The following is a 22,584-nucleotide window of genomic DNA, read 5'->3' on the forward strand; positions in this document are numbered from 1 at the left end:
AACCTGTTCCACTCACAACCTTTACTATTTCAGGATTATTGCAATAATCTCTTGACTGATCTTCCCAATTTTGTCCTTGCCTTCTACTTTAATCTACTCTCAAGATAGCAGCTGGAGTGATCCTATTAAAAACAAGTCAGATCCTCTTGTTATTGTATCTATATGAGCTGATGCATGCTACCTAAACTTACTGCAGTACTCATTTCACGATATATTTAAGTCGAACCATTATACTATACACCTTAAGATTTTACAGTGATGTATGTCAATTATATCTTAATAAAACTGGAAAAAAATAAGTTAGATCTGATCGCTCAACTCAAACACTCCAATGGCTTCTCATCTCACTCAGAGAACAAGTTCAAGCCCTTAACATGGTCTACAAGATCTTCATGATCTGGCACCATATTACCTCCCTGACCTCATCTATTGTTCTCTACATCACTCACTCCAGTCACACTGTTCTCGCTATTCCTCAAACACAATAGATAAGTTACAGCTTCAAAGCCACTCATTTGCTATTTCCTCTGCTCCCACACTTTTTTTCTGCATGTTTCACTCCCTGACCTCTACTTCCTTTATTCTCTGCTCAAATATTTTTCTTACTAGAGAGTCATCTCTCTCCTCTTCACCAGAATATAGGATTTATGAGGTCAGGATTTGTATGTTTGATTTATAGGGTTCCTAGAATAGTTCTTGGCAGATAGTAGGTGCTCAATAAGTATTTGAAAAAAAGTTGCGGTACTGAAGGATGTTGATAGAAAAGAGATCAGCCATCCTTTTCACCAGTGTGTATTAAACCAGAGATAACTAAGAAAGAAGTCTTTTACCACATCTTATCTCTTTTCAGATTATAAACAAATGTCATTATTTGTTCATATTCTGTATTAAATTTCAAAGATATTATTTATGTATTGTTTGTACTTTGACAAAAAATTATTAAAATATTAATATAGGGGAGGTCAGTATATACGAGATAAAACGAATTACGCGTCACATATGTACATATGTGCATACACACACACACACACACACACACACACACACACACACACAAACAGAAATTCCCTAATGAGGCACATTCACTGATGAAAGCCCAAAATGCTAATTATATGCATCACTTTCTCTACTCATCAGAGTGAGTCAGGAAGGATATCTTTTTAGCAATACATTGAGATGGGAAATATTACTCAGTGTACACCAAAATAATGAATTGTGGCTTTAAAAAAAATCTTATAACACAACATTTTAAATTATTTATAATCCTAATTAACAAGGTTGTATTATCATAGTTCTGTAAGGAACTAGACTATCAATAGAAAGAGTAGTTCGCTCTAGTTGTTAAGTCCATGTACCTGTTACCTGCCTCTCCTAATATTTACCCTTAAAAATTTAAACACTTGATGTTACTATACTGTATAATCCGATGTAAAAAGACAGAAAGTTTAAACAGTCTAAGTTAAAATTTATTTTAAAAACCAAACAATACTCTAACAAGTATCAGTGATTAAGAGTACTTATTTTTCTGAATAGCTTAATATTTTGGAAATTCAAGCCAAAGGAAAAAACAATGAATGATATAATATTATCTCATACTGACCCTCTGTGGTTTACTGAAGTATAACATCACAAAAGTACTGAGGTTCAGTGTATTACTGGGAACACACATTTTTAAGACACAAATCCAACAAAATACACATATGACATGGATAGTACTGCAGCTTATAAGATACCTTTATAAATACTCAAATTAAGCAAAGAAGGTATTATTAATCTCACTTGCCAAATAAATAAACTGAGGTCCAGAAAGATGAGGTCATTTATTTGATTTTAACATGTCTAGTATGTAAGAGATCCTTTACATTTACACATGCACGTGTGTGCACTCAGGTGCACATACATGCCAAAGATTCACAAGAAACAATACCCAACCTGAGACCTTCAGAAGTATTACAGTGAATGACTTAAAAAAGCATTATATATTAGAATATCAATTTTCCTCCATTCAACTAACAGTAAAAAATATATACACAATATTAGTAACTCCATGAAACTGGCACTTCTTTTCACTGTTGAAAGGCCTATAAGCTGGTACAACCCTTTTGAGAAGAAATTTGGCAATAATCTCAAGACACAAAATGTCCTTTCCTAGCAATTCCATTTCTGGGAAGCTATCCTATGAAAATAATTCAAAATATGGAAAAAGCTATAGACTATTTATAACATCCAAGATGCTTGGCATCTGAGATTTAAAATTTGGGTTTTGACACTGGTAGTTTTAATAACCTGTAAGAGAACCAGAGGTTGATACACAGCATATGTAAAGTTGCTATGTGAGTGAGGAAGTCATGTAACTAACTAGTAAGTGAGCCTAACTGCCAGCATTAGTTTCTCCTTGTGGTCTCTACTAGTTTACCATGCATAGAGACATTTCTAAAATGGGGGTAAAAAAAATCACCTTTGTTAAAAAATTGTTTTTAAAAGTCCCTAAAATATTAAGTCAATTACTTGGCTAGTGATGAAAGTGAAGAGATCTAAGAAACTACTAATATTTGTGAGTTTGGAATCAGTGACAGCCTTAGGTCACATTTCTTTTCAGTGCCATAGGTCTATGGTAGTGAAAAATTAGAAACATGATTAAGTCTTCAACAACAGAGAAATGATCAATTAAACCACAATCTATTTAATCACTTAGTGGCTGGATAAGGGTAATAGAATTACAGGTGATAATCTTTTTTTACATTTCAAAATATTTTATATGACATTAATATTACAGCCACAAATAAAAGAGTCAAGATAAAAATGTATTGCTAAATAGAAGAGGGAACAATTCTCAATTCATTTTATGAAGTCAGGATTATCCTAATACCAAAAACCGAGGCTACCACAAGAAATGAAAACTATAGACAAATATTCCTCATTAACATAGGTGCAAAATCTTTTAACAAAATATTACTAAAGTGAGCCTAGAAGTATATAAAAAGGACAATACACCATGACCAAGAGAGGTTTACCCCAGGAAAACCATAGTGCTAAAATCTTCCAGTTACAGCCACAAGTGTAAATACTACTTTTTGGTATTTACACTACATAACTGTGTTAAGAAGGACAAATGTTAGATCTGGTCCACTCAATGTAACTGAAATATTTGCCATAAAAGTTCTTAAGTTAATTTTAAATTTGCTTTCTCAGTCAACTGAATATCTCAACTGTAAATAGGTTCATTTAAAATATCTTCTTTCAATAAGCTCATTGTAAGATTAGAATTAAGCTACAATTACAACATATTTGACTTTAAAGATAGAATTCAGTATTTCTTGAAAAATAAAATCAAGGACCTCAAGCAAAAAGTTTCTTCACAAACATCCCTGAATGGTATGATCATACTGCCTTATTGTGAGACTTACTGACAAAGGGTACTCAAACCCTACAAGCAGGCTTCGTGCTCTTCTGCTAGACAATTCTAACAATATAGAGGCTTCCTTTTCGTATTATTTGAAATCTATTTTCTTTCATCTTTTATCCACTGGCAAAAGCACTGATTCCTGAAGTAATAAGAATGATTATATCTTCATTTACATACTTATCCTGTAAGTATTTGAAAATAACTATTAAGTCATTTTTTAAGCTTTTCTTATTCAGGCTACATTAACTGAGTTCTCTCAACCACTGTACATATGATAACGCTACCAACCTTCATTTTTCTTGCTATCATGTCCTGCAGAAGCCAAACATTTAAAATAAATGGGTTACAACATAGCGCTGCTTACAGGAATATGGAAGAGACATGTGTCTATCCTAATAAATTTACTACAATAATCAATTCTCAAATATTAAAACATGCTGTTTTTTCCCCAAATGAAAAGCACCTTTGCAAACACGTGTTTTGCTCTCAGTGCAAAAACATTCTAGTTGTAACAAACAGATATAATTGAATATAGAACACTTAATTTTTAATCAATAGTGTTATAAGCTGTCAGTATTCTTTCATCTAGAGGTTAAAAGAACTGAATCTTTGTCAAAAACTACATCTAGCTTTAAAAGACAACATATATGTAAAAAAGCAGTAATCTGCAAAAATAAAAGTTTGCAAAGGCACATCCTGATTTGCCCAGTCGGGATTGTTAAAAAAAAAAAAAAAATGCATATGCTATAAAACAATCCTCATTTATCCTAGCTTTTTATCTTTGTTTAGCTTTGACATGGTTTTAATTAGCATTGCACTACTCTAAAAAAAGTTGTTGAATGGTTCGAGGCAGTTATAAAAATCATTTACTATGCTATACTTCTTTGAGTAGTAACAACAAAATTGAGATGGAAAACTATATATTACACATTTTGTGTTAGTGAAACCTCACTAATTAAGGTCTACTAGGGGTTATGGGTGAAAAGTCCACTTATGAATTACATATTTTGAAAAAAGTTTAATGACTTTAGAACACATGGTACCTGGATTCAAGTTTCTATATCCTGAGAATAATGGAATCAAATTTAGAAAAAGTTTACTTACATAAATGGACAGGAATAATTTGTAGTTAGTAAATCAAAGAAACCAAGAATAAGCTGGTAAGACTCAAAACACTAGTCCCTAAATTAATTGATATATGCAAATACCATGTTAACTTCTTCCCAAAACATTTCTGGAAAATAAGATTTTTAAAGTTTAATTTTGCAAAAAAGAGAATCTTCTTTTTTTTATATCTAAAATGCACTAAACATCCTAAAATAAAGAAAAACAAATGAACATTTAGTTAATAGCTAATTCTTACCTGGAACCCACTTAATTTCCATTTCCATTTCATTTTCTTTGCCTTTTTCTTTTTCTTGAACAATTTGCAAAAGTTGCCTATATTTAGCGATTTGTTCTTCGTCGTCTTTCTGACTTTTTTTTGTTTTCCCATCTTCTTCTACACTGATTCCATCATCACCTAACAAAAAACAATTTTAATACACAGAAATAATTCACATCTAACTTGTATTTAAATCTCTAAGTCAATACAGCACCCTCCTAAAAGATGTTGTCAGACATACTATAATAACAGAGTATCACAATCAGACTTAAACTCTTAACATTAAATGAATTGAATCAAAGACTAAGGTCTTGTTTATGATAAAAATTATCTGTAATATGAGTTAGCACTGTCACAGTAGTATATTTGGGAATCTCCCTTTTATTAAAATTCATATTTTAAAATAATTACATAGTCATTTAACATCCTTGAACTTCTATTCCCTATAAGACAGCAGGGATGACATTTTATCCTTCTTTATGTTTTCCACCATCTATCACAGAGGCATTAAAATGTACGTTCACTAAAAGGAGGCTAGCGATTATTGGGATGCATTTAATACATGGATTTAACTGTTCATGAAAAGACAGATAAAGGAAGTTGCTTGTAATCCAAAGCAAAGAATAATGAGTCCTTTCCATTTGATGGTGAGCAAGTATGCTTACTCTTAGGATCTCCCTTAACACATTAAGAATAAAAAATGAATAAATTAGTAATTCATTCAATTAATTTCCTTGTGTGGAAAAATATTCATTTTCACTGCCTAATTTTATAAAAATAATTAGAACACAAAGAAACAAAATTCACGGACAACAAATACCTAGGAAAATTAATACGTGAAAAAGTTTGTTTGTTCTATATTTCTACTGTTAATTCTCCAAGGTAAAAATATAAATTAAGAATCCAAGTTTTAGTGCAAAACATACAGACTTACTGAATCGACTAAATGTCCCAGTAAAGAAAAATTTAGAAGTAGCATAAAGAATGCACTCTCTTCTAGGAGTTATGGCTATTTGATCACTAAAAATGTTTGCCATTATTAAGCATTTAGCTGTGAAACATCAATGTTAACAGACTGTCCTTACAGCTTAAAAAAGGTGATATGGAAAAAAGACTGGTTAAGTAAATGTTTTCACATTTTTTTTTCTCTAAGTGAATAAAAAATAGTCCAGGACATTCTTTCCATCCTATCACACTTTTACATTTTCACTCAAACAGCTGAAATTCATTTTTTTCCTGTTTGTTCTTTGTGCCACAATAATGATGTTGGATGGAATTCTGTCATGTATCCCATAATTCAATGGATAAAACATCAGGAACACATTAACAAAATGGCAATGTATTTCTTTCTATTAAAAGTTTACTTCTGAAAACATAATTAGAAGCAAGCTCCTTCCAGGTTGAAATTTTAGTGGTAAGTCTCTGATGGCCTACTTTAAATTGATTTTTTCCAGTATTTAAATTTTACTTTCTGAAGCCTTAAAATGTGGGATAATTCATGTAGGTCTGTTTTTTCCCAATTCAAGGGCAATCCTTTGTGAAACCCTTAACATTATACAAGGAGTGAAAAAATAATTGTAACAGTAAGAAGCCCTGCTATGATCTCTTATAAACAACACCAGGAACATCCAGTAACTCTAGGTTATTTGAATATACTATTGTATCTAAGAAAAGTACTAAATTACAGGTTGAAGTAAGCCTGTTATCAATTAAAATACTGAAGAAATATTCATGCTTTTAAAAACTTAATGAGTAGCATATTTTAAACAAAAAGCCATTAATCTTTAAAATTTTAGAAGTAAAAATATATGATATGAGGGAGTATGCTAACCACTTTATGTACATTATCTTGTTTTTTCCAACCACGAACCAGGTACTATTATGATCCTCATGTCATAGCTATGGAAAGAAAGGCATGGAAGCTAAGAAAACTTAACTAATGTAACTATATTACGTAGTGAAGTCAGGACTTGAAACCAGCAAAGCCCAACATCTTAACAAGAATATACTGGCAAAATTCCCACAATATTAGCTGTTCTAGTGTCAATAATATCATTTTAAAATCCAGTTCTCACAAACCAATCAAAGAAACCTATTTGAAAAACTGTACCCGATCCTCACAAGTGTACATGGAATGTGCTTTTTTCCTTTATCTTAGAGCTGCTAGTGAAGAAAAATTATCCAGAATTTTCAGAAACATGCTAAATGACCATAGAGGCATACAAATAAAAAGAAAATGTGAAAAAAAACAGTGCATCTATGGGGAAAAAGACATAAATGCTATTTGAAAAAGCATTTGAAAAAGCTACTCTGTGTACACTAGAAATAAAATGGACACTCAATTATTTGGACGGCCGAAGAAATTAACAAACAACAGCCAACGGGGCCTTAAAAAAATGTAAAGGCTTCTGTGCCCAACACAACTACCACTGCATATCATATATCTTTCCAGAGACTATTAATTACCTAAGAACTTATTAGTTTTATTAATAGATGTCTGAACAAAGAAATGAGAATGATTAAATGTGATTTTCCATTCCATGTGTGGAATATAGTTCAAGAGTAGTACTTTACAAAAAACTTAGAATAATGAAACAATATCTTAAGTGGTCTAAAAAGAATGGTGATAGCCCAACTGTAGGATCTTTCTTAAGAAAGTTAAGGTTTAATGAACCTATAATACTAAAGAAGCATTTTAGGATTTATTTAATTTCATATTTAGGTTACACAAATAATACATACGTAAAAGAAAAACCAAAAGGACAGCTATAAAAATGTTAAGCTATAAATAAAAGTCAGAATATTCATTCCTGATAATTTAGAATATTTATACCTACGTCTAGCATTTATGGTTCTTTAGTTGTTGTCAACACTAAACCTCTTACGAATAATTTCACATGACTGGGAATTCTCCTAATAGGTAAGAATAAAGATGTAATGATAACATAGACAGTATCATTCAAAACTGATATGAAATTATAATCAAACAACCAAATTTCCAAGCAGAGGCAGATCCAGTATACAGAAAAAGGGGAATTTTGAATTTATTTTTTTAAAAAAAAATGAGATTTAAACAAATAGCAGATACCATTTTAAAATATACCACTGATTATGTCAATCATCAAAAAAAATTTAAATAAAGATATAATCTCACAATGTCTACTTTTATTAATGGTAAGCTAGGTACTTCAGACCAACCATTTCACTGAGAACATTGAATTGGATCAAATATTTTTAAAAATTTGTAAAGCTTCAAAGGGGTTTAAAAAAAGAAAAGCAAACTTCAAAGAACTGACAAGTCAGTGAAGAATTACCAAGTCACTATCAAGGAGAAGGGTATACCAGAGAGATAATCTCAGTGTTCAAGACCTCTTTTGCACTGAGAGCATTTATTAATCCATTAAAAAAAACAGCTATAAGACTAAACTACAGTTTGGCAGCCTGGCAGCACCAAGAGGACAAAAGTTAAAGACCACAGAGGGGAGGATTTCGACTAGTAACCCTGCACTAAGCAGAAACTCAGAGGAATAGTTTGGTACCCCTTTTAAACTACTGCCAAAGACATATTTCCGTGACCAAGTCTAGATTAGGTATCTAAAAGCTTACAAATGTAGATCAGAAGATTAATAAGTACCTCGCAATTCCTCTTCTATCTCCTCATCTTCACTAGAGGAAGCTAAGTAGGCTTGAAAATCCATGTCCAAAAGCTCTTCCTTTTTGAATTTCCTGTTAAGTGTTGTAATTCTTTCATGATCAGTTTCATCCCATGTGATCTCCACCTTTCACCAATGAAAAACAAAAAATAACAAATAAAAATGGAAATGTCAGCCATCCAAACTTGTTAAAGAATATTTGTCACTTAGATGTTTAACAGTAAGCTAAAAAAGCTGACATGCTAAAGCAAATAATAAATGACATGCTTAATAAAAAGTATTCTATTTGTGGAAACGGAACCATTTCTATTAACCTGTACCTTCCCCCTCCTAATTCTCTGCTATATGCAAGGTACTCCATTATTGGGAGTAAAATTCAACAGTTTGTGGACTGTAGTGAAAAGAAATTTTAAAAATGCACTAGTGAAAAAGTTAGATTCTGAATCAGTAAAAATGTGTTTTTCACCTGGAGTTCTAGGTATTTCAGGGCTAATTATGTGGAATCTGTTGATGAAGTTTTCAACACAATCTCAGTGAGGTCAATTTTTCAAAAAAGATTAAGAGCCACTGATGAGAAAGGCATCTATTCATTGTAAGTATAGTAAACCCCATGATACAGGAATTCATCCATAACATGATGGGTCTAGTGACTGGCTCCTGTCCTCTATGCAGCCCCCATTCCCAGAAAGGGTCCTATTAGACGTTTTATCTTCATCAAAGGGTGAGTCTCATGTCGTGTTTTTTTGTTTGTTTGTTTTTTTCTTCAAGCTAATCTCCTCAGATCAGGACAGCAAAACAGGCACTAATTAACCAAGAAATCAGATCCTTAAAATAGCTGCCATTGTCTTAGAACTTCTAGCTAGTCACAAGATTCAGAATACCCCTATTCTGATAATTAAATCTGAGCTGAGGACCACAAAAACACTGCTGGAACGACAGATGGGGATGACACAGCCAGACACTAAGAACTCCAGACTGGCTGGCTGGACAGGTTTGCCCTGGTCATTTTTTAGTTTTGAAAATAACATGACTCTACATTTTATGTGACTAAATCTTTTAGATTTCAGTTATCACATAATGGTGGGGTTTTACTATACTTGGTAACTAACCAAGGCCACATAGTGCCCATCACTATGACAGACACAGAAACCCCTCTTTTGGCCACCAGCTCATCCTCAAAAGAACATGGTTATCTGTCATAGGAATGGCAATGGGAAGCCTGTATGGATGCTGCAGAGTCCAACTGTGGACAGGTTAATGGCACAAGGGGAGGAAGGAGAGAGAAAAGAGAGAAGGTAGATAGCTAAGAAGCAAACTAATTCAATAGAAATCTTTTGGCTATTTATTATTAAGCATTAATGCAACACCTAGTAGTCCTGAATTACCTTACTTCAATTGTTTTTATAATTTTGGACAACATCTGCAGAAAAAAAAGTTTTACTATTTTAAATTTCTACTAGTATTGTTTTAACTGTGATTTGAGGTAATCTGTTACTTCCTTCCTCCTACTCCTTAAGATATTAATAAAAGTATATGAGAAAAACAAGAAAAAAAACATTCTCAGGTGACTGACTCAGGCTTAAAGGCATAACAAAAATCTGAAAATAGTTTCAAACAGATGTGGTAGATAAAAATGCAAATATATTTGTGTCTCATTACTACTGTGCATTAAAATTTTGAATACTTTCCATTTCTAAAGATTCTGTAAGTAAATAGTACACAAAGTCTTTTCTTAAAGCAATAGAATCCAGTTACACATTTTTAAAAGTTAAGAAATACCGTTGATGTTCCCATTGCAGCAGATGTGAAATATTTTGGTTTATATGCTGTTAAATCCACTTCTAAGGCTATGTCCTTGGGCTCATCATCAAAAGTAGTATCATCTGGTATAAACCTAAGAAACAAACAGAAAATAAATTTATTTAAACATATGCTGCAGTAATAAACAACTAGAGTTTAGATTCTCTTCTAATTAGTTATAGTTTATACATACATACATACTATATAAAGGTTTCTATAGAACACACATTTAGATGAGGCAAACAATGTTAGAAATAACCTTGGCACAAAATTTGTGAAATTCATAAGCTATAAATCTGTAATTCCACTAAATTTAAGTGAACTCTGTGTAGGTAAAAACTCTGCATTAGGAGTCAGCTAACATGAGTCAGGTGCAAACACACATGGGTCCCTCATGTTTCAAGAAGATCTAGACTTCAGATAGTGTAGTCATTGGCTTGCTACATGATATTCTGAAGATCGAATAATTATCAAAGGATAAGTGTTCTGAATATAAAGTGTCATACACTAAAAATAAGGAGCTTAAGGTTGATTCTTCAACACTAAAAAATCCTAACAATATTCTTATAATTTTTTTCACAAATAAACAGCTGTTAAATGTAAACTAGCCACTATAATTGTTACACAATTCCTGGGCATTAGGCTAAGGAATTGGGGGTGGGGAGCAGAGTTAAATAGTCCATGGTTACTATATTTAGGTTTTTAAATTTATATAGATTTTTTCTACATGTAACAAAAAGCATATGCTGTATATTCTATCGAAAATGATTTGAGGGCAGGGGAGGAATAGATAATTAAGATTCATTACACCTACATTAATATCCTCCTCTAGCTATATTTCTGTACACACTGAGCAAAAGAAAAACAAATATCTGAGATTAATATTTTTAACTTAATATGAATGCTCTTATATTTTAGATAACTGGATGGCAGCTGAAAACCCAATTTTCTTTTCTGATGTTATGTATGATGAAATAAAATAGGAAATGTAAATTTTTTCCAAGGTCACTGATCTGATTTTCTAGGCACCATCAGGACTTATCCTAACACTGCATGAAAATGCCCCCAAATAAACATAAAAAAAGAACAATCCTAAAAAGAGTATGTTAACATAAATTCATGATACCCAAAGAGTTTGACAGTCTAACAAATGTTTGATAACTATTTAAACATTCAAAACAAAAGCCTCCTACTGAAATTAACACAAAATAAAAGGAAATAGCTTGCCTCATGAGATGCCCTTCTTGATATATACTTCAACATGCTAAAATCTTACCCCAAATTATCAACTCAAAAATTTTTATTTGTGTTTTCCAACCAGTTGGAATGCTTTTGAAATATGAAAGTCATAGTGACTATGTACTGATACCTATTTTCTCTAAAATATTCCACTTTAAGAACAAAGCCTCTAATAAACCTGAATACGAAGAAGTGATTTCTACTGAAAATGATCACAGCAGAATGCTTTACTAGGTTCAAAAGGACTAGACTAATGATAAAGTGGTACAGTAGTTCAGCTTCCTGTTTCCTTAGAACTGACATCCACAATTACTTATGGTTTTTCAGCTCTGGGTCAGTGAAGCCTGAGCATGTGGTAAAATTAATGCTCAAGTGTGAAGACATTGCCAACAACATCATCCATTCACTTAGCAGCATTTAGAGCAGCACTGTTCAACAGAACTTTCTGAGACAACAGCAATGGTCTGTTTCTGCTCTGTTGAACGTGGCCATTGAGTACTTGAATTATGTCTAGTGTGACTAAGCAAATGAATTTTACATTTTTAATTAAATAAATTTAAATAGTCTGATGTGACTGTGGCTATTATATTGGACAGCACAGATCTAGAGGTACCAGTTTATTAGCAAATTCCTTTGCCACCACTTTAATGCTTTTTTAAAAGTTAATTCATCTGGTTCTTAGTTATAAAAGACAGTTGCAAAGAAATATCACTATGTATAACCCATCATCCTAAAAACAAAGCCAACAGATTTGAAAGGACATAAATGTAGGGTTACTCATTTCAGCATTTTTTCATTCAAGTTTTCCTTCTTAAGGGTGATATTTCATAAGACACAGTTGATCCCAAAACAAAAAATGCTCTTTTAGAATATGAAACAAAAGAGAGCACTACCCGTTCTGATATTTTACTTCTTACAATTATGCTGTTACAAGATTAAATTGGTAAGACACATACTAGATTACCTTAGATCTATGAATGAACAACTGCTTTCAAATTCCAGGCCGTCACAATCTTCATAAAGCTTAGCAGCCGTTTCTGGAGAATCACAGTCTACTACTGCATAATAGTATTTTAATCGTTTGAATTGATAATCTCTCAATTTTTCTCTAGAGGTCCTAAAAGGGAAAAAAACTCATTAAGCTTATTTATACAGGAACATCAATACCAATATCCTTTTAAAAAAACAAATGTAATTGTTTCAAGAAAAATATATTAAACTTTCATACCAATCCATTCTTTATGACTTTGTCTTTATGAACATTAAACACTAAAGTTCAATTTATTATTTTTGGCCAAGTACAGACTAGGTAATTTAATTGGAATTTGGTATCTGGAAAAGGAGAGTATGAGAATTACATGTGCTTATCACTGATTTTAATTCTTAGAACAGTTATTTTGTTTGTTTTAGTACAACATACACCCTTCTCGAGTAAAAGTGATGGACAATTAACCACTGTATTATAAGATATGCTAGAAAAGCATTAGCTCTAATTATAAAAAATGATGTGTTGTCAAGTCTAAATGATTATAAGTTTAATTTATACTTAACTACAACATTCTTTGGGGGTATGCATCTGTTCTCTTCTGTCATCAATATATTTAATCACCATTTTTATTAAGTGCACATATGGCTCCATCTAGTGGTTTAAAGACTACCTTAATTTTTTTTATATACTATATTATCATGACAAAGTACTTTTAATCATTCTTTTAATTTTTCTATTTAATCCTCAAATTAGAAAAATTATATAATTTCAAGACAAACAGAGTTTCAATGCCACTTATATGGAAAGCAACATATCAAGAAAAAAGCAAAACTTATTCAGAGCAATGAAGCTGAGAACTCTAAATCAGTTTAATCATGAAACGCTTTTCAAAACTGCTATAATTATTTTCATGAGTATAGAAAAAGAAATATACACACAAAATATTGTTGGAATAGTGTGCCACTTCTGACAGACTTTAATCTGTTTTTCAAAAGTGGCCAGATTTCTGAATTAGTAACATGAATTCAGAAGATTTAGTTTTATTATGTATAGTGATTTAATACCAGTCCTTTTCAGGAGCATCTTCAGGAATACTTAATAACTCTACTGGTCCTTGAACTTGCTCTTCTTTCATCCTCTCCTTTCCAAACTCCGAAGGATAAATCTAAACACAAAAAAGTAAGATTAATGTAATTTATACTCTTCTTTTCTTACAAAATCCGGACCTGTGAAGGTCAGGAACTCAAGAGTTACAACTGGACTGACTTAATGAAAACAGCAAAATGACCCACTTACAAACTGCTATAGGAAACTAAAGCACCCTGAGCAATCTCCTTAACAATAGTCATTTTGGCTGGAGAGTAAAAGATGTGGTACTTAGGAACAAAAATGGAATATGTCCTCCATATATCAACTGGGAAAAGATGGTTCGAGGATCCAAGGGAAAAATTAAGAAAATCGAAACAAGAGTTTAAGCTCAAGGAACTCAATGTAATCATGCACACTAAAAATGACTGGATTAACTAGTTTACATAAAATACATGAAAAACGATTAAAGAAATATGTAAAACATAATGAAGAAAAACAATTCTGTAAATACTTAACTAAGTCATACCATTTATGTAATGCTTTCTTTTAAAGACATTCCTTTTAATAGGACTGATAATAATTTCATCACATAGATATGGTCTTGATATAAGAAAAAGGATTCATCCTTACCAGAATTTAGTATTTTCAGCCTATATTGGCTACTTTTGAGAGTCGAGAAATATAATTGTATTAATGTGCACTGTTCTGACACTACTGGGCATAATATACATTTAACAAATCCATATTTTTTTGAATTGTGTGAAATATTCCACACAACTAGGAGATTTGAGTTTTTCTTACGACTTTGAGTTGTATATAATAGGTCTTCATGTAGAATTTTTAAATTATATGTAATCGGATCTGTTGATTCTTTGTTTTGTTTTCTTTTTCATAAGTCTAGATATTCCTACTACTTATCTCCTGAAACACAAGATTTAACAAAAACACAATTCTATTTTATTCTGTTTCTGTGGTTTAAAAATTTTTTTTCTTTACTTCATCTGGAGTTTATTTTGGATTCTTATGAGGTGAGGATCTGAACTAATTTCTCTATACAAAGACTTGCCTGTTTGTCCCAATATCATGATCAAATCATCATATAAACTTTTCTATCTATTCCATTCCATCAATTTGCCCCCCTATTTTTTACCCAAACCTGTTCTCGTAGCATTAGAAAATGTTTAGATATTAAAACTGGTAGGATAAACCTTTTTATACTGACATGATTTTCAAAATTTATTCAACATCCTTGTTGTTTATTCTTTTAGATGATTACTGGTACACTTTTTCTTAACTTTCACTTGCACTGAGATTTTGATTGAAACTATACTAAAATTGGAGAACTGACATCTTTAAATATTAAACATAATAATAATAATTTAGAGTTGTTTCAGGCATTGTACTACTCAGTATGAGATCCTATTCATTTAATTCTTACAACTACACTAGATAGTATTGTTACATCCACTTGTCAAGACAACACATTTGAGAGGTTAACAAAATGCCCTGAAAGCAGGTCTATCATACTGGAAAGACTGATTCCTAATCACTATGCTGGTTCTTTAGAAATATGGTACATCAAAATTTATTTAAGTTTTCATATTTATCAAATGTTATAGTTTATTTCATATAGGTCATGTGAGTTTAAGGTAATTCCCAAGGATTTTATATTTCTAATGCTAATAAAATAAGATTTTTCTTAATTGGTTAAGCGGGTAATGAAGAACGCAATTTATTTCTTAAATATTTATCTCCCCCCCTTTTTTTGACAGTATAAAAGAAAAGTTTTATTAGAAGGGAAAGTACACTTGCAGGTGTGGAAGCAGGCCTGACCAAGAAAAGCGTGGCTCAAAAGGCCTTAAATATTTATCTTATACCCTATCCCTTTACTGAATTTGTATTATAATAGCTTCTGAATTGATTTATGTGGGTTTTTAAATTATACACAATCATATAACCCTTTAGTAATAATAATTTTATCTCTTTCATTCTAACTTTGAAGCCTGTTATATCAGTTTCATTCTTAACTGTATTAAACAATTTCCGGATAAATTATTTCCGTTGAAAAGAAAACTATGACTTAAAAAAATGAGAATCAGAAGTGGAAAAAATTGCATAGATGATAGAAGCTTTGTTTATCTCTCTTGTAACCAAATCAAAGTTGTGACAGAAACATGGAGCAAAAACAGCAAGCAAAGTCTCCTGAGATCTAGATAAACAGAAGCACTACAACTAGGGTAGAAAGTAGGAGGGGGCAAAGACACGAGGCTACCCAGTCCTGAGCGGCTGAGTGGGACAGAGGTTATGGCAGCTGTAACTGACAGCTGCAAATGCTGCTTAAAGGGTCTGTATCCGTGAGCAGACTTTCATGATGACGGAACTGCAAGCTCTGACCACCAGCGCCATGTGGAATGCACAGGGGGCACCAGAGACTTATAGGGGAACACTGAGTTGTCAGAGTGAGGGCCAGGGGCGAGGCTCTCTCCTAGGCAGAAGTGCTGGAGGTATCCATTGTTCCTCTGTTGAGCCCTGTCCCTTCCCAGTGTGCGGAAACAGCACCACCAGAGCTGAGACATCATCAAACTGGGTAACAGAAGTCACTCTGCCCAGAAGATTCCCTGAAACTCTGTGTCCCCTAACTTGCAGCCCTGTCCAAGGCACACCCAATTGTGTCCTTGGCGGGTCCTATACTCCTTGCTGAGCAGTGCTAAGACTCATACTGGTAGCAGCAGGCTCCAGTTTCTGGTGCAGTCTCTTGAAGCAACTATAAGCTCAGCATCTGTGGATTGCTTGCTGAATCTTAACAAGTGGCCCCAGAGGGGAACAGACTAGGGCTAAACTTGGCCCGCAGCTGAACTCCTCTCAGGACCATGCCATTGGACACCTACTATACAAAATAATGCTAGTAAGACCAGGAGACTTAGGAGCTTTGATTAGTACATAGAAACAGACACAGAAAGAAAGCCAAAATGGGAAGACAAAGGAGCAGAAACCATATGAGAGAACAGAACAGATATCCAGAAATAATGGCATCAAGCAATGTAATAGATGCAGAGTTCAAAACACTGGTTACGAAGATGATCAATAAACTCAGGGGAAGTGTATATGAATTCAGTGAGAACTTTAACACTGAGATAAAAAACTTAAAACTTGAAATGGAAATTATAACAGGGAACCAGTCTGAAATGAAGGACACATTATCTGAGATGTTGAGTATATTAGAGGAATCAAGAGTAGATAAAGAGGATTGAAGCACCTATATAAAGGATAGGGAAGCCAAGGATACTGAATCAGGCCAGCAAGATAAAAGCCAAGACTATAATAATAATTTAAGGAGCCTATGGGACACAATTAAATGAAAAAACATCTGTGTCCTAGGAGTACCTGAAGGAAAATAAGAAGAGGTATTTGAAGAAATAACAATGGAAAACTTCCCTAATCTGGTGAAGGAAATAGACATACAATCCCATGAAGCTCAGAGAGTCCTAAAAAAGATTAACCCAAAGAGGCTCACACCAAGACAACATTATAGTTAAAATACCAAAGGTTAAATACAAAGAGAGAAACTTAAAAGGAGCAAGACAGAAGCAGTTAGTTACCTACAAGGGACTAATAAGACTGGCTGCTGATTTCTCACAAGAAACTATGCAGGACAGAAAGGCTTGGCGCAAAATATTCAACGTGATGAAAACCCAGGATCTATAACCAAGACGACTTTATCCAGCAAAGCTATCATTTAGAGTCGAAGGACAGATAAAGAACTTCCCAGACAAAAATAAGCTAAAGGAATTCATCAACACCAAGCTAGTATTACAGGGAATTGTGGAGGGACTTCTTTAAGAAAAACATGAATGAAGAATAGTAATAATAACTACATTCCTATCAACAAGTACTTCAAATGGAAAAGAATTAAGTGCTCCAACCAAAAGATAGAGTGGCTGAATGGATAAGAAAACAAAACCCCTACATATGCTGCCTACAAGAGACTCATTTCAGATTAAAAAACACACACAGACTAAAAGGAAGGGGATGGAAAAAGATATTGCCTTGATGGACCCAGAGGGTATATTGCACTGAATGAAATGCGTTGGATAGAGTAAAATATTGCATGATATTATGTACATGTGGAATCTAAAGAAAAAAGTAAAAAACAACAACAACAAAAGTGGAAATAAACTCATAGATAAAGAGAATATTTGGAGGGCTACTAGATGAGGAAGGAGGGAGGGAAACAGCAAAAAAGGGCAAAGGGATTAAGAAGTACAAATGGATAGTTACAAAAAAGACATGGAGATATAAAGTGTAGCATAAGGAAAATAGTTAATAATGTAATAAATATGTAATGGGGAAGAGGAGTACTAAATTTAAGTGCTAGTGAGTTATATAGATCTCTAACCACTATGCTGTACAACTGAAACTAATATATTATTGTAGGCCAGCTATAATTGAAAAAAATAAAAAATCTAATTGAATTGTACAATGTAAATACAAGCAACTGTCTATTATATGTCAATAAAGCGGGGGGGGGGAAGGTATGCCTTCAATACAGTTATGCATTAAGCAGTAAAAGAAAAAAAAAAGGGAATCAACTTTAAACACTTACAAATATTTACTTCAAAATGAAATCAATTCTCACCTTTACAGAAAATATAACACCTCCTTTAGGTTTAAATGAATTGAACAAAGCCAGCAAATCTTTTGCCTTTAATCTATCCCAGTCCATGTTGCAAACTGCTAATCGATGTGTAATCTAAGAAATGAGAAAAATTATATTATATAATGTATGTCATTCCCAATGCCTGCATAATAAAGATGCTAAAATATAATGTCTTCCTTCTCAAAAATCTGAAATAATCAATAAAATATTTACCTAAGGAGTTTCAATATGTAAAAGACACCTTCAGATTAGTCATACAATAGTTAACTGTCAACAGATAAGCACTTTCTCTTGCTTGGTTTTTAGTTACTGAATCAGAACATAATGATGAGATAATTTTGTTAAGCTATTTTGCCAGTCACGCAGGAATGGAGAAGTTGAGTATGGAACCCTGTTGCATTTCTAACAGGTGTAATAAGGATTTGTAATCAAGTTATTTTCTACAAATTTCATGTGATGTTTACGTAGAACTTCATCCTTTAGCTGCTTGGACAGATATCTAATTTCTATAGATATATTCCACACCAAGAAGTTTTAATCAGAATCATCAAGACTATCATTTACCAATAAAGTTTTCCCACTTAATGACATCGGTCCTACCATCCATAAAAGCTACTTGTACTATGTTCTTCACAAATGATCTTATTCAAAAAGATTACCTCATCACCCCGAGGAGCATCTTTATCTAGTTCTCTCCAAGCATGCTCAAAACCAGATTCCTCTGGAAGTACATCTGGCATATCTTCTTCATCTTCCGAACTAGTTTCTATATTTCCTTTGCCTCTCGCAAGATCAGGGCCACTGTCACTTTCATCATCAATCTCACTATCATCACTTTCATCCTCCTCCTCCTCCTCCTCCTCATTTTCTTCATCATTATCATCACCGTTGTCATCATTATCAGCTGAAGCTCTAATGCCTGTAATTCCATCTTCAGATTCTTCATCACTTCCTATCTCACTAGTACTTTCTAAATTTTCCTCCAGAGCATTTTTATTAAGCATTTTACCACTCACTGAGTTTTCATAATCATCACTGTCCCTTGCCATTCTGAGTGGAACCACTGCAAAAAAGTTAAAGGAGAGAGAAATTAGGAAAATATAAACACTGAATTTTATTGAATTGAAGTTATTTTGACCTCAAATCCAGTAAAAATATAATTTCTATGAAACAGATGAAATACAAATTCAGCAAAATTCATGTCTAATCAAGTTACTTAATAAAAATCTTAATATATACCCAGGTCATATAAGTAGATTCATACATTCATTCAATATTTATGGAGTATCCATTAGGTGCTCAATATATCATCATTGGTAAAAAAGAAGCAATCAATGCCCTCAATGAACTTCCAGTCAAGTGAAGAGGACAGATGGATAGACATTTACCAAATAAAACCAAATCAATACACACTAAAAAATATGTATATAATTATACTAGGAAAAGTGTCAAGAAAGACTGTTATATGATGCTATGAGAACATATAATAGGGGTCTCTAAGTGAGTCATAACTGAGTTACTACTTGAAGGATAAAGAGGATTTAAGTAGTCAAGGTTAGACAAATAGATCACATAAATGTTTAAACACCAAGAAAAGCATATGGAAAGATCTACTAAAAGAAAAAAGCTGGAAAGCATGTCTGGATTGCAGATAGCCAGGAGAAAAGTGAGAAATTAAACTAAATGGTTAAACTATCCAAAAACCATGTAGAAGATTTGGATTTTGTTGTAAAGTAATGAAAAGCCACTGCTACTTTCAGAAAGCGAGACATCAGATCTGCATGTTGAGAAGACCACCTTGCCTATGTTATAGAAAATTGACTGGAGTGAGTCGAGAGTGGATGTAAATAGAGAATTAGAAGGGTAGTATGTATTCTTGGTAAGAAATGAAGGTATCACTAAGTTGGTGGTTATAAAAATGTAGAGAAATGAACAGAGCTGCCTCTGACTTTTGGAATCAGTTAGATGGTAAAATCAGTACTAACTGATGACAGGGGCATGGTACGGGGCAAAGGAGTTTTGAAAGTACCAAAAATGAGTCTTATCTTCTTGGTTAGTGGAGCTAGCTGTACAGATAAACTAGCAATGTTGGAAGAGAAACTGTTTGGTAGAAGTAGATCATGAGTTCAGTTTTGAATATGTTGAATTTGAAGTGCCTCTGAGTCATCCAAGAAGACATAGCAAGGGCACTGGCTGTAGAGTCTATAGTTCGGAGAAGTCTGGGCTGGAGATAAAATTTTTGACTCAAACATGTGTAGTGATAACAAGCTGTGATGTGAATGACATTATCTACAAAGGCAGTGAAATAATAACTTTTCTGCTAAATCTTTAACTTTATAACTTATAGTTAGCAATACACAAAAGTGAAAGACTGTTTTCACTTAAATTAGATATTTTAAGCCCTCACAACTCTGGAAGGGCTCATTTTCTATTTCTAAAACAATCATATCCTATCTATGGATGTGTCTGTGTATAGACATACCTTATATATTTTATTCATCTTTAAATTGGAACTTAGTTGAAGACTAGGAATGAAATTGGAACTCAGTTTTTCTCTTGGTCGTAAAATCTTATAATAGTCATTCATTGACCAAATATTTATTAAGTATCTACTATGTACAAGGCATTGGGTTAGGGAAAGGGAAAAGGGAGATGATTTCTAATATGATTCCATGCTCTTGATGGGTTCATAAACTAAAAGAAATTGTTTACTGATTTATGAAGCTATGTTCTAAAGCACCACAGAGAGAAAGAAACATCTAAATCTGCCTGCAGGGAGGTATTTATAAGGCAGGCGTCGAAGATGCCATTTGACCTGAAACCAAATGGAAAGGATTTTTTTCAGGACAAAAAGTAGGAATGGGCTTTTATTTTAGTACCACAAGAGTGTGGGGAGTAATAAAAAGTAACTAGTAGATGTGAAAGAGCTGAAAAAGGGCATTATCATAAGTTCTATTTGTGAGATCAGAAAAACATTACCATACTAAGGTAAGCATCAGAATTCACTCTTAAGCAACATGCTCAGAGATAATACCTTGGGGACCCAGCTCCATCTACCAATGCATATTTCTGAAGCATGAGTCATCATATTACTTTCATGGTTTTTACATATCACTGATATTTTTCATTAAATTGAATATTTTTGAATTAAATTTTAGAAATCAGTTTCGTTCTAAGTAATACCCTTGAAATTACAGATGAGATGTAGTGGTTATATTTTTTCTTAAGATGTTGAAATAAATACATAAAAATAGCTTTGAGTAACATCTCACACCTTTTCACATGACAGTGGTACACATATCATACTTTGGGTGTGATACATAAAAAATTTAAAGATATCTAGTATTTTAATATTTTTTGCAATATCAAATATATTCAGAGTGTTTATTCAATCTTCGCCCAGAGCCCACCACGTACAAAGCCTTATGCTTGATAATGTGGGATTACCACTTATTCCTAAATGGTACTGCTCTAGCAGCAACTGTAAACACTACTTACTTATCCAGCTACTTAAAAACCAACCTCCCCCCCCAAAAAAAACACATCATTTTCTGCCAATTATAAAATAATGCTTGTTACAAAAAAATTAATATAAAGAAAAGATGAATTTTTTGGAGATAAGTGGGTAGTTAGTTATTTTCGTACATAACTCCCTAAGTTGTTTTCTATGATATAACCACTAATTTATTTTTAAGTAGCTGGTCATACCATTTATGCTATTTTCTAACCTATTTTTTAAACTGCATATATCATAGCCATCTTTGGATATACCACATCCAATCCCCTAAAGATTTGTTACTTTTAAAAACAATTTAAATACAATGCTACAATGCAAATTCTTTGCACACATGTCAAATTATTTACTTAAAATAAATTCTTAGAGTGCAAGTACTGGGTATCAGCAATTTAAAATGACACATAATACCAAACTTCAAGTCCTCACATCACTTTCACTTAATAGCACTTAAAAAAATCCCTGGCACACAGCAGCTGCTGGAATGAAAACTGATGAGTAATGAACAAAAGATGGTTATAGACAGTCACTTAACTCCTATTTATAGGTAATGCCTTTTCTAGACTGTGGAACTACAGTACATGACACGCGTAGTAGAAAGATTCAAAGACTTGAGTTGCAGGCCCAGCCCTGTGTGTCCTCACATAGATCACTTCAACCCTGTTTCCTGATTGATAAATCCTAATTTCTCAAGGTTATTGAAAATATTAAAGATATATAAAATGATCCTGCAAAATCAATCCAAAGATTTGGATACATTATACTGATCTAGTGCTCTAACTCTAGTGAAATTTAAAGGATGCTACACTTACATCACAAATTCAGCATCAAACCAACCTTATTATTGTTCTCAT

At 32.8% G+C, this 22,584-nt stretch overlaps 1 protein-coding gene across 2 annotated transcripts in view; it reads right to left on the reverse strand.

The window, feature by feature from the left end:
- Window positions 1–22,584, reverse strand: part of ESF1 (ESF1 nucleolar pre-rRNA processing protein homolog) — a 57,664-nt gene that overhangs the window by 30,934 nt on the left and 4,146 nt on the right. For both annotated transcript variants that reach the window (XM_036229676.1, XM_036229677.1), the window contains exons 3-9: window positions 18,876–19,279; window positions 18,196–18,309; window positions 13,535–13,635; window positions 12,447–12,599; window positions 10,223–10,337; window positions 8,425–8,569; window positions 4,770–4,928 (exon numbers count right to left, since the gene is read on the reverse strand). In XM_036229676.1, the coding sequence (XP_036085569.1) occupies window positions 4,770–4,928; window positions 8,425–8,569; window positions 10,223–10,337; window positions 12,447–12,599; window positions 13,535–13,635; window positions 18,196–18,309; window positions 18,876–19,279 (1,191 nt within the window). The remainder of the gene's footprint in view (window positions 1–4,769; window positions 4,929–8,424; window positions 8,570–10,222; window positions 10,338–12,446; window positions 12,600–13,534; window positions 13,636–18,195; window positions 18,310–18,875; window positions 19,280–22,584) is intronic.

This window comes from Rousettus aegyptiacus, unplaced genomic scaffold (assembly GCF_014176215.1).
Source record: "Rousettus aegyptiacus isolate mRouAeg1 unplaced genomic scaffold, mRouAeg1.p scaffold_m13_p_12, whole genome shotgun sequence".
NCBI classification, from domain to species: domain Eukaryota; kingdom Metazoa; phylum Chordata; class Mammalia; order Chiroptera; family Pteropodidae; genus Rousettus; species Rousettus aegyptiacus.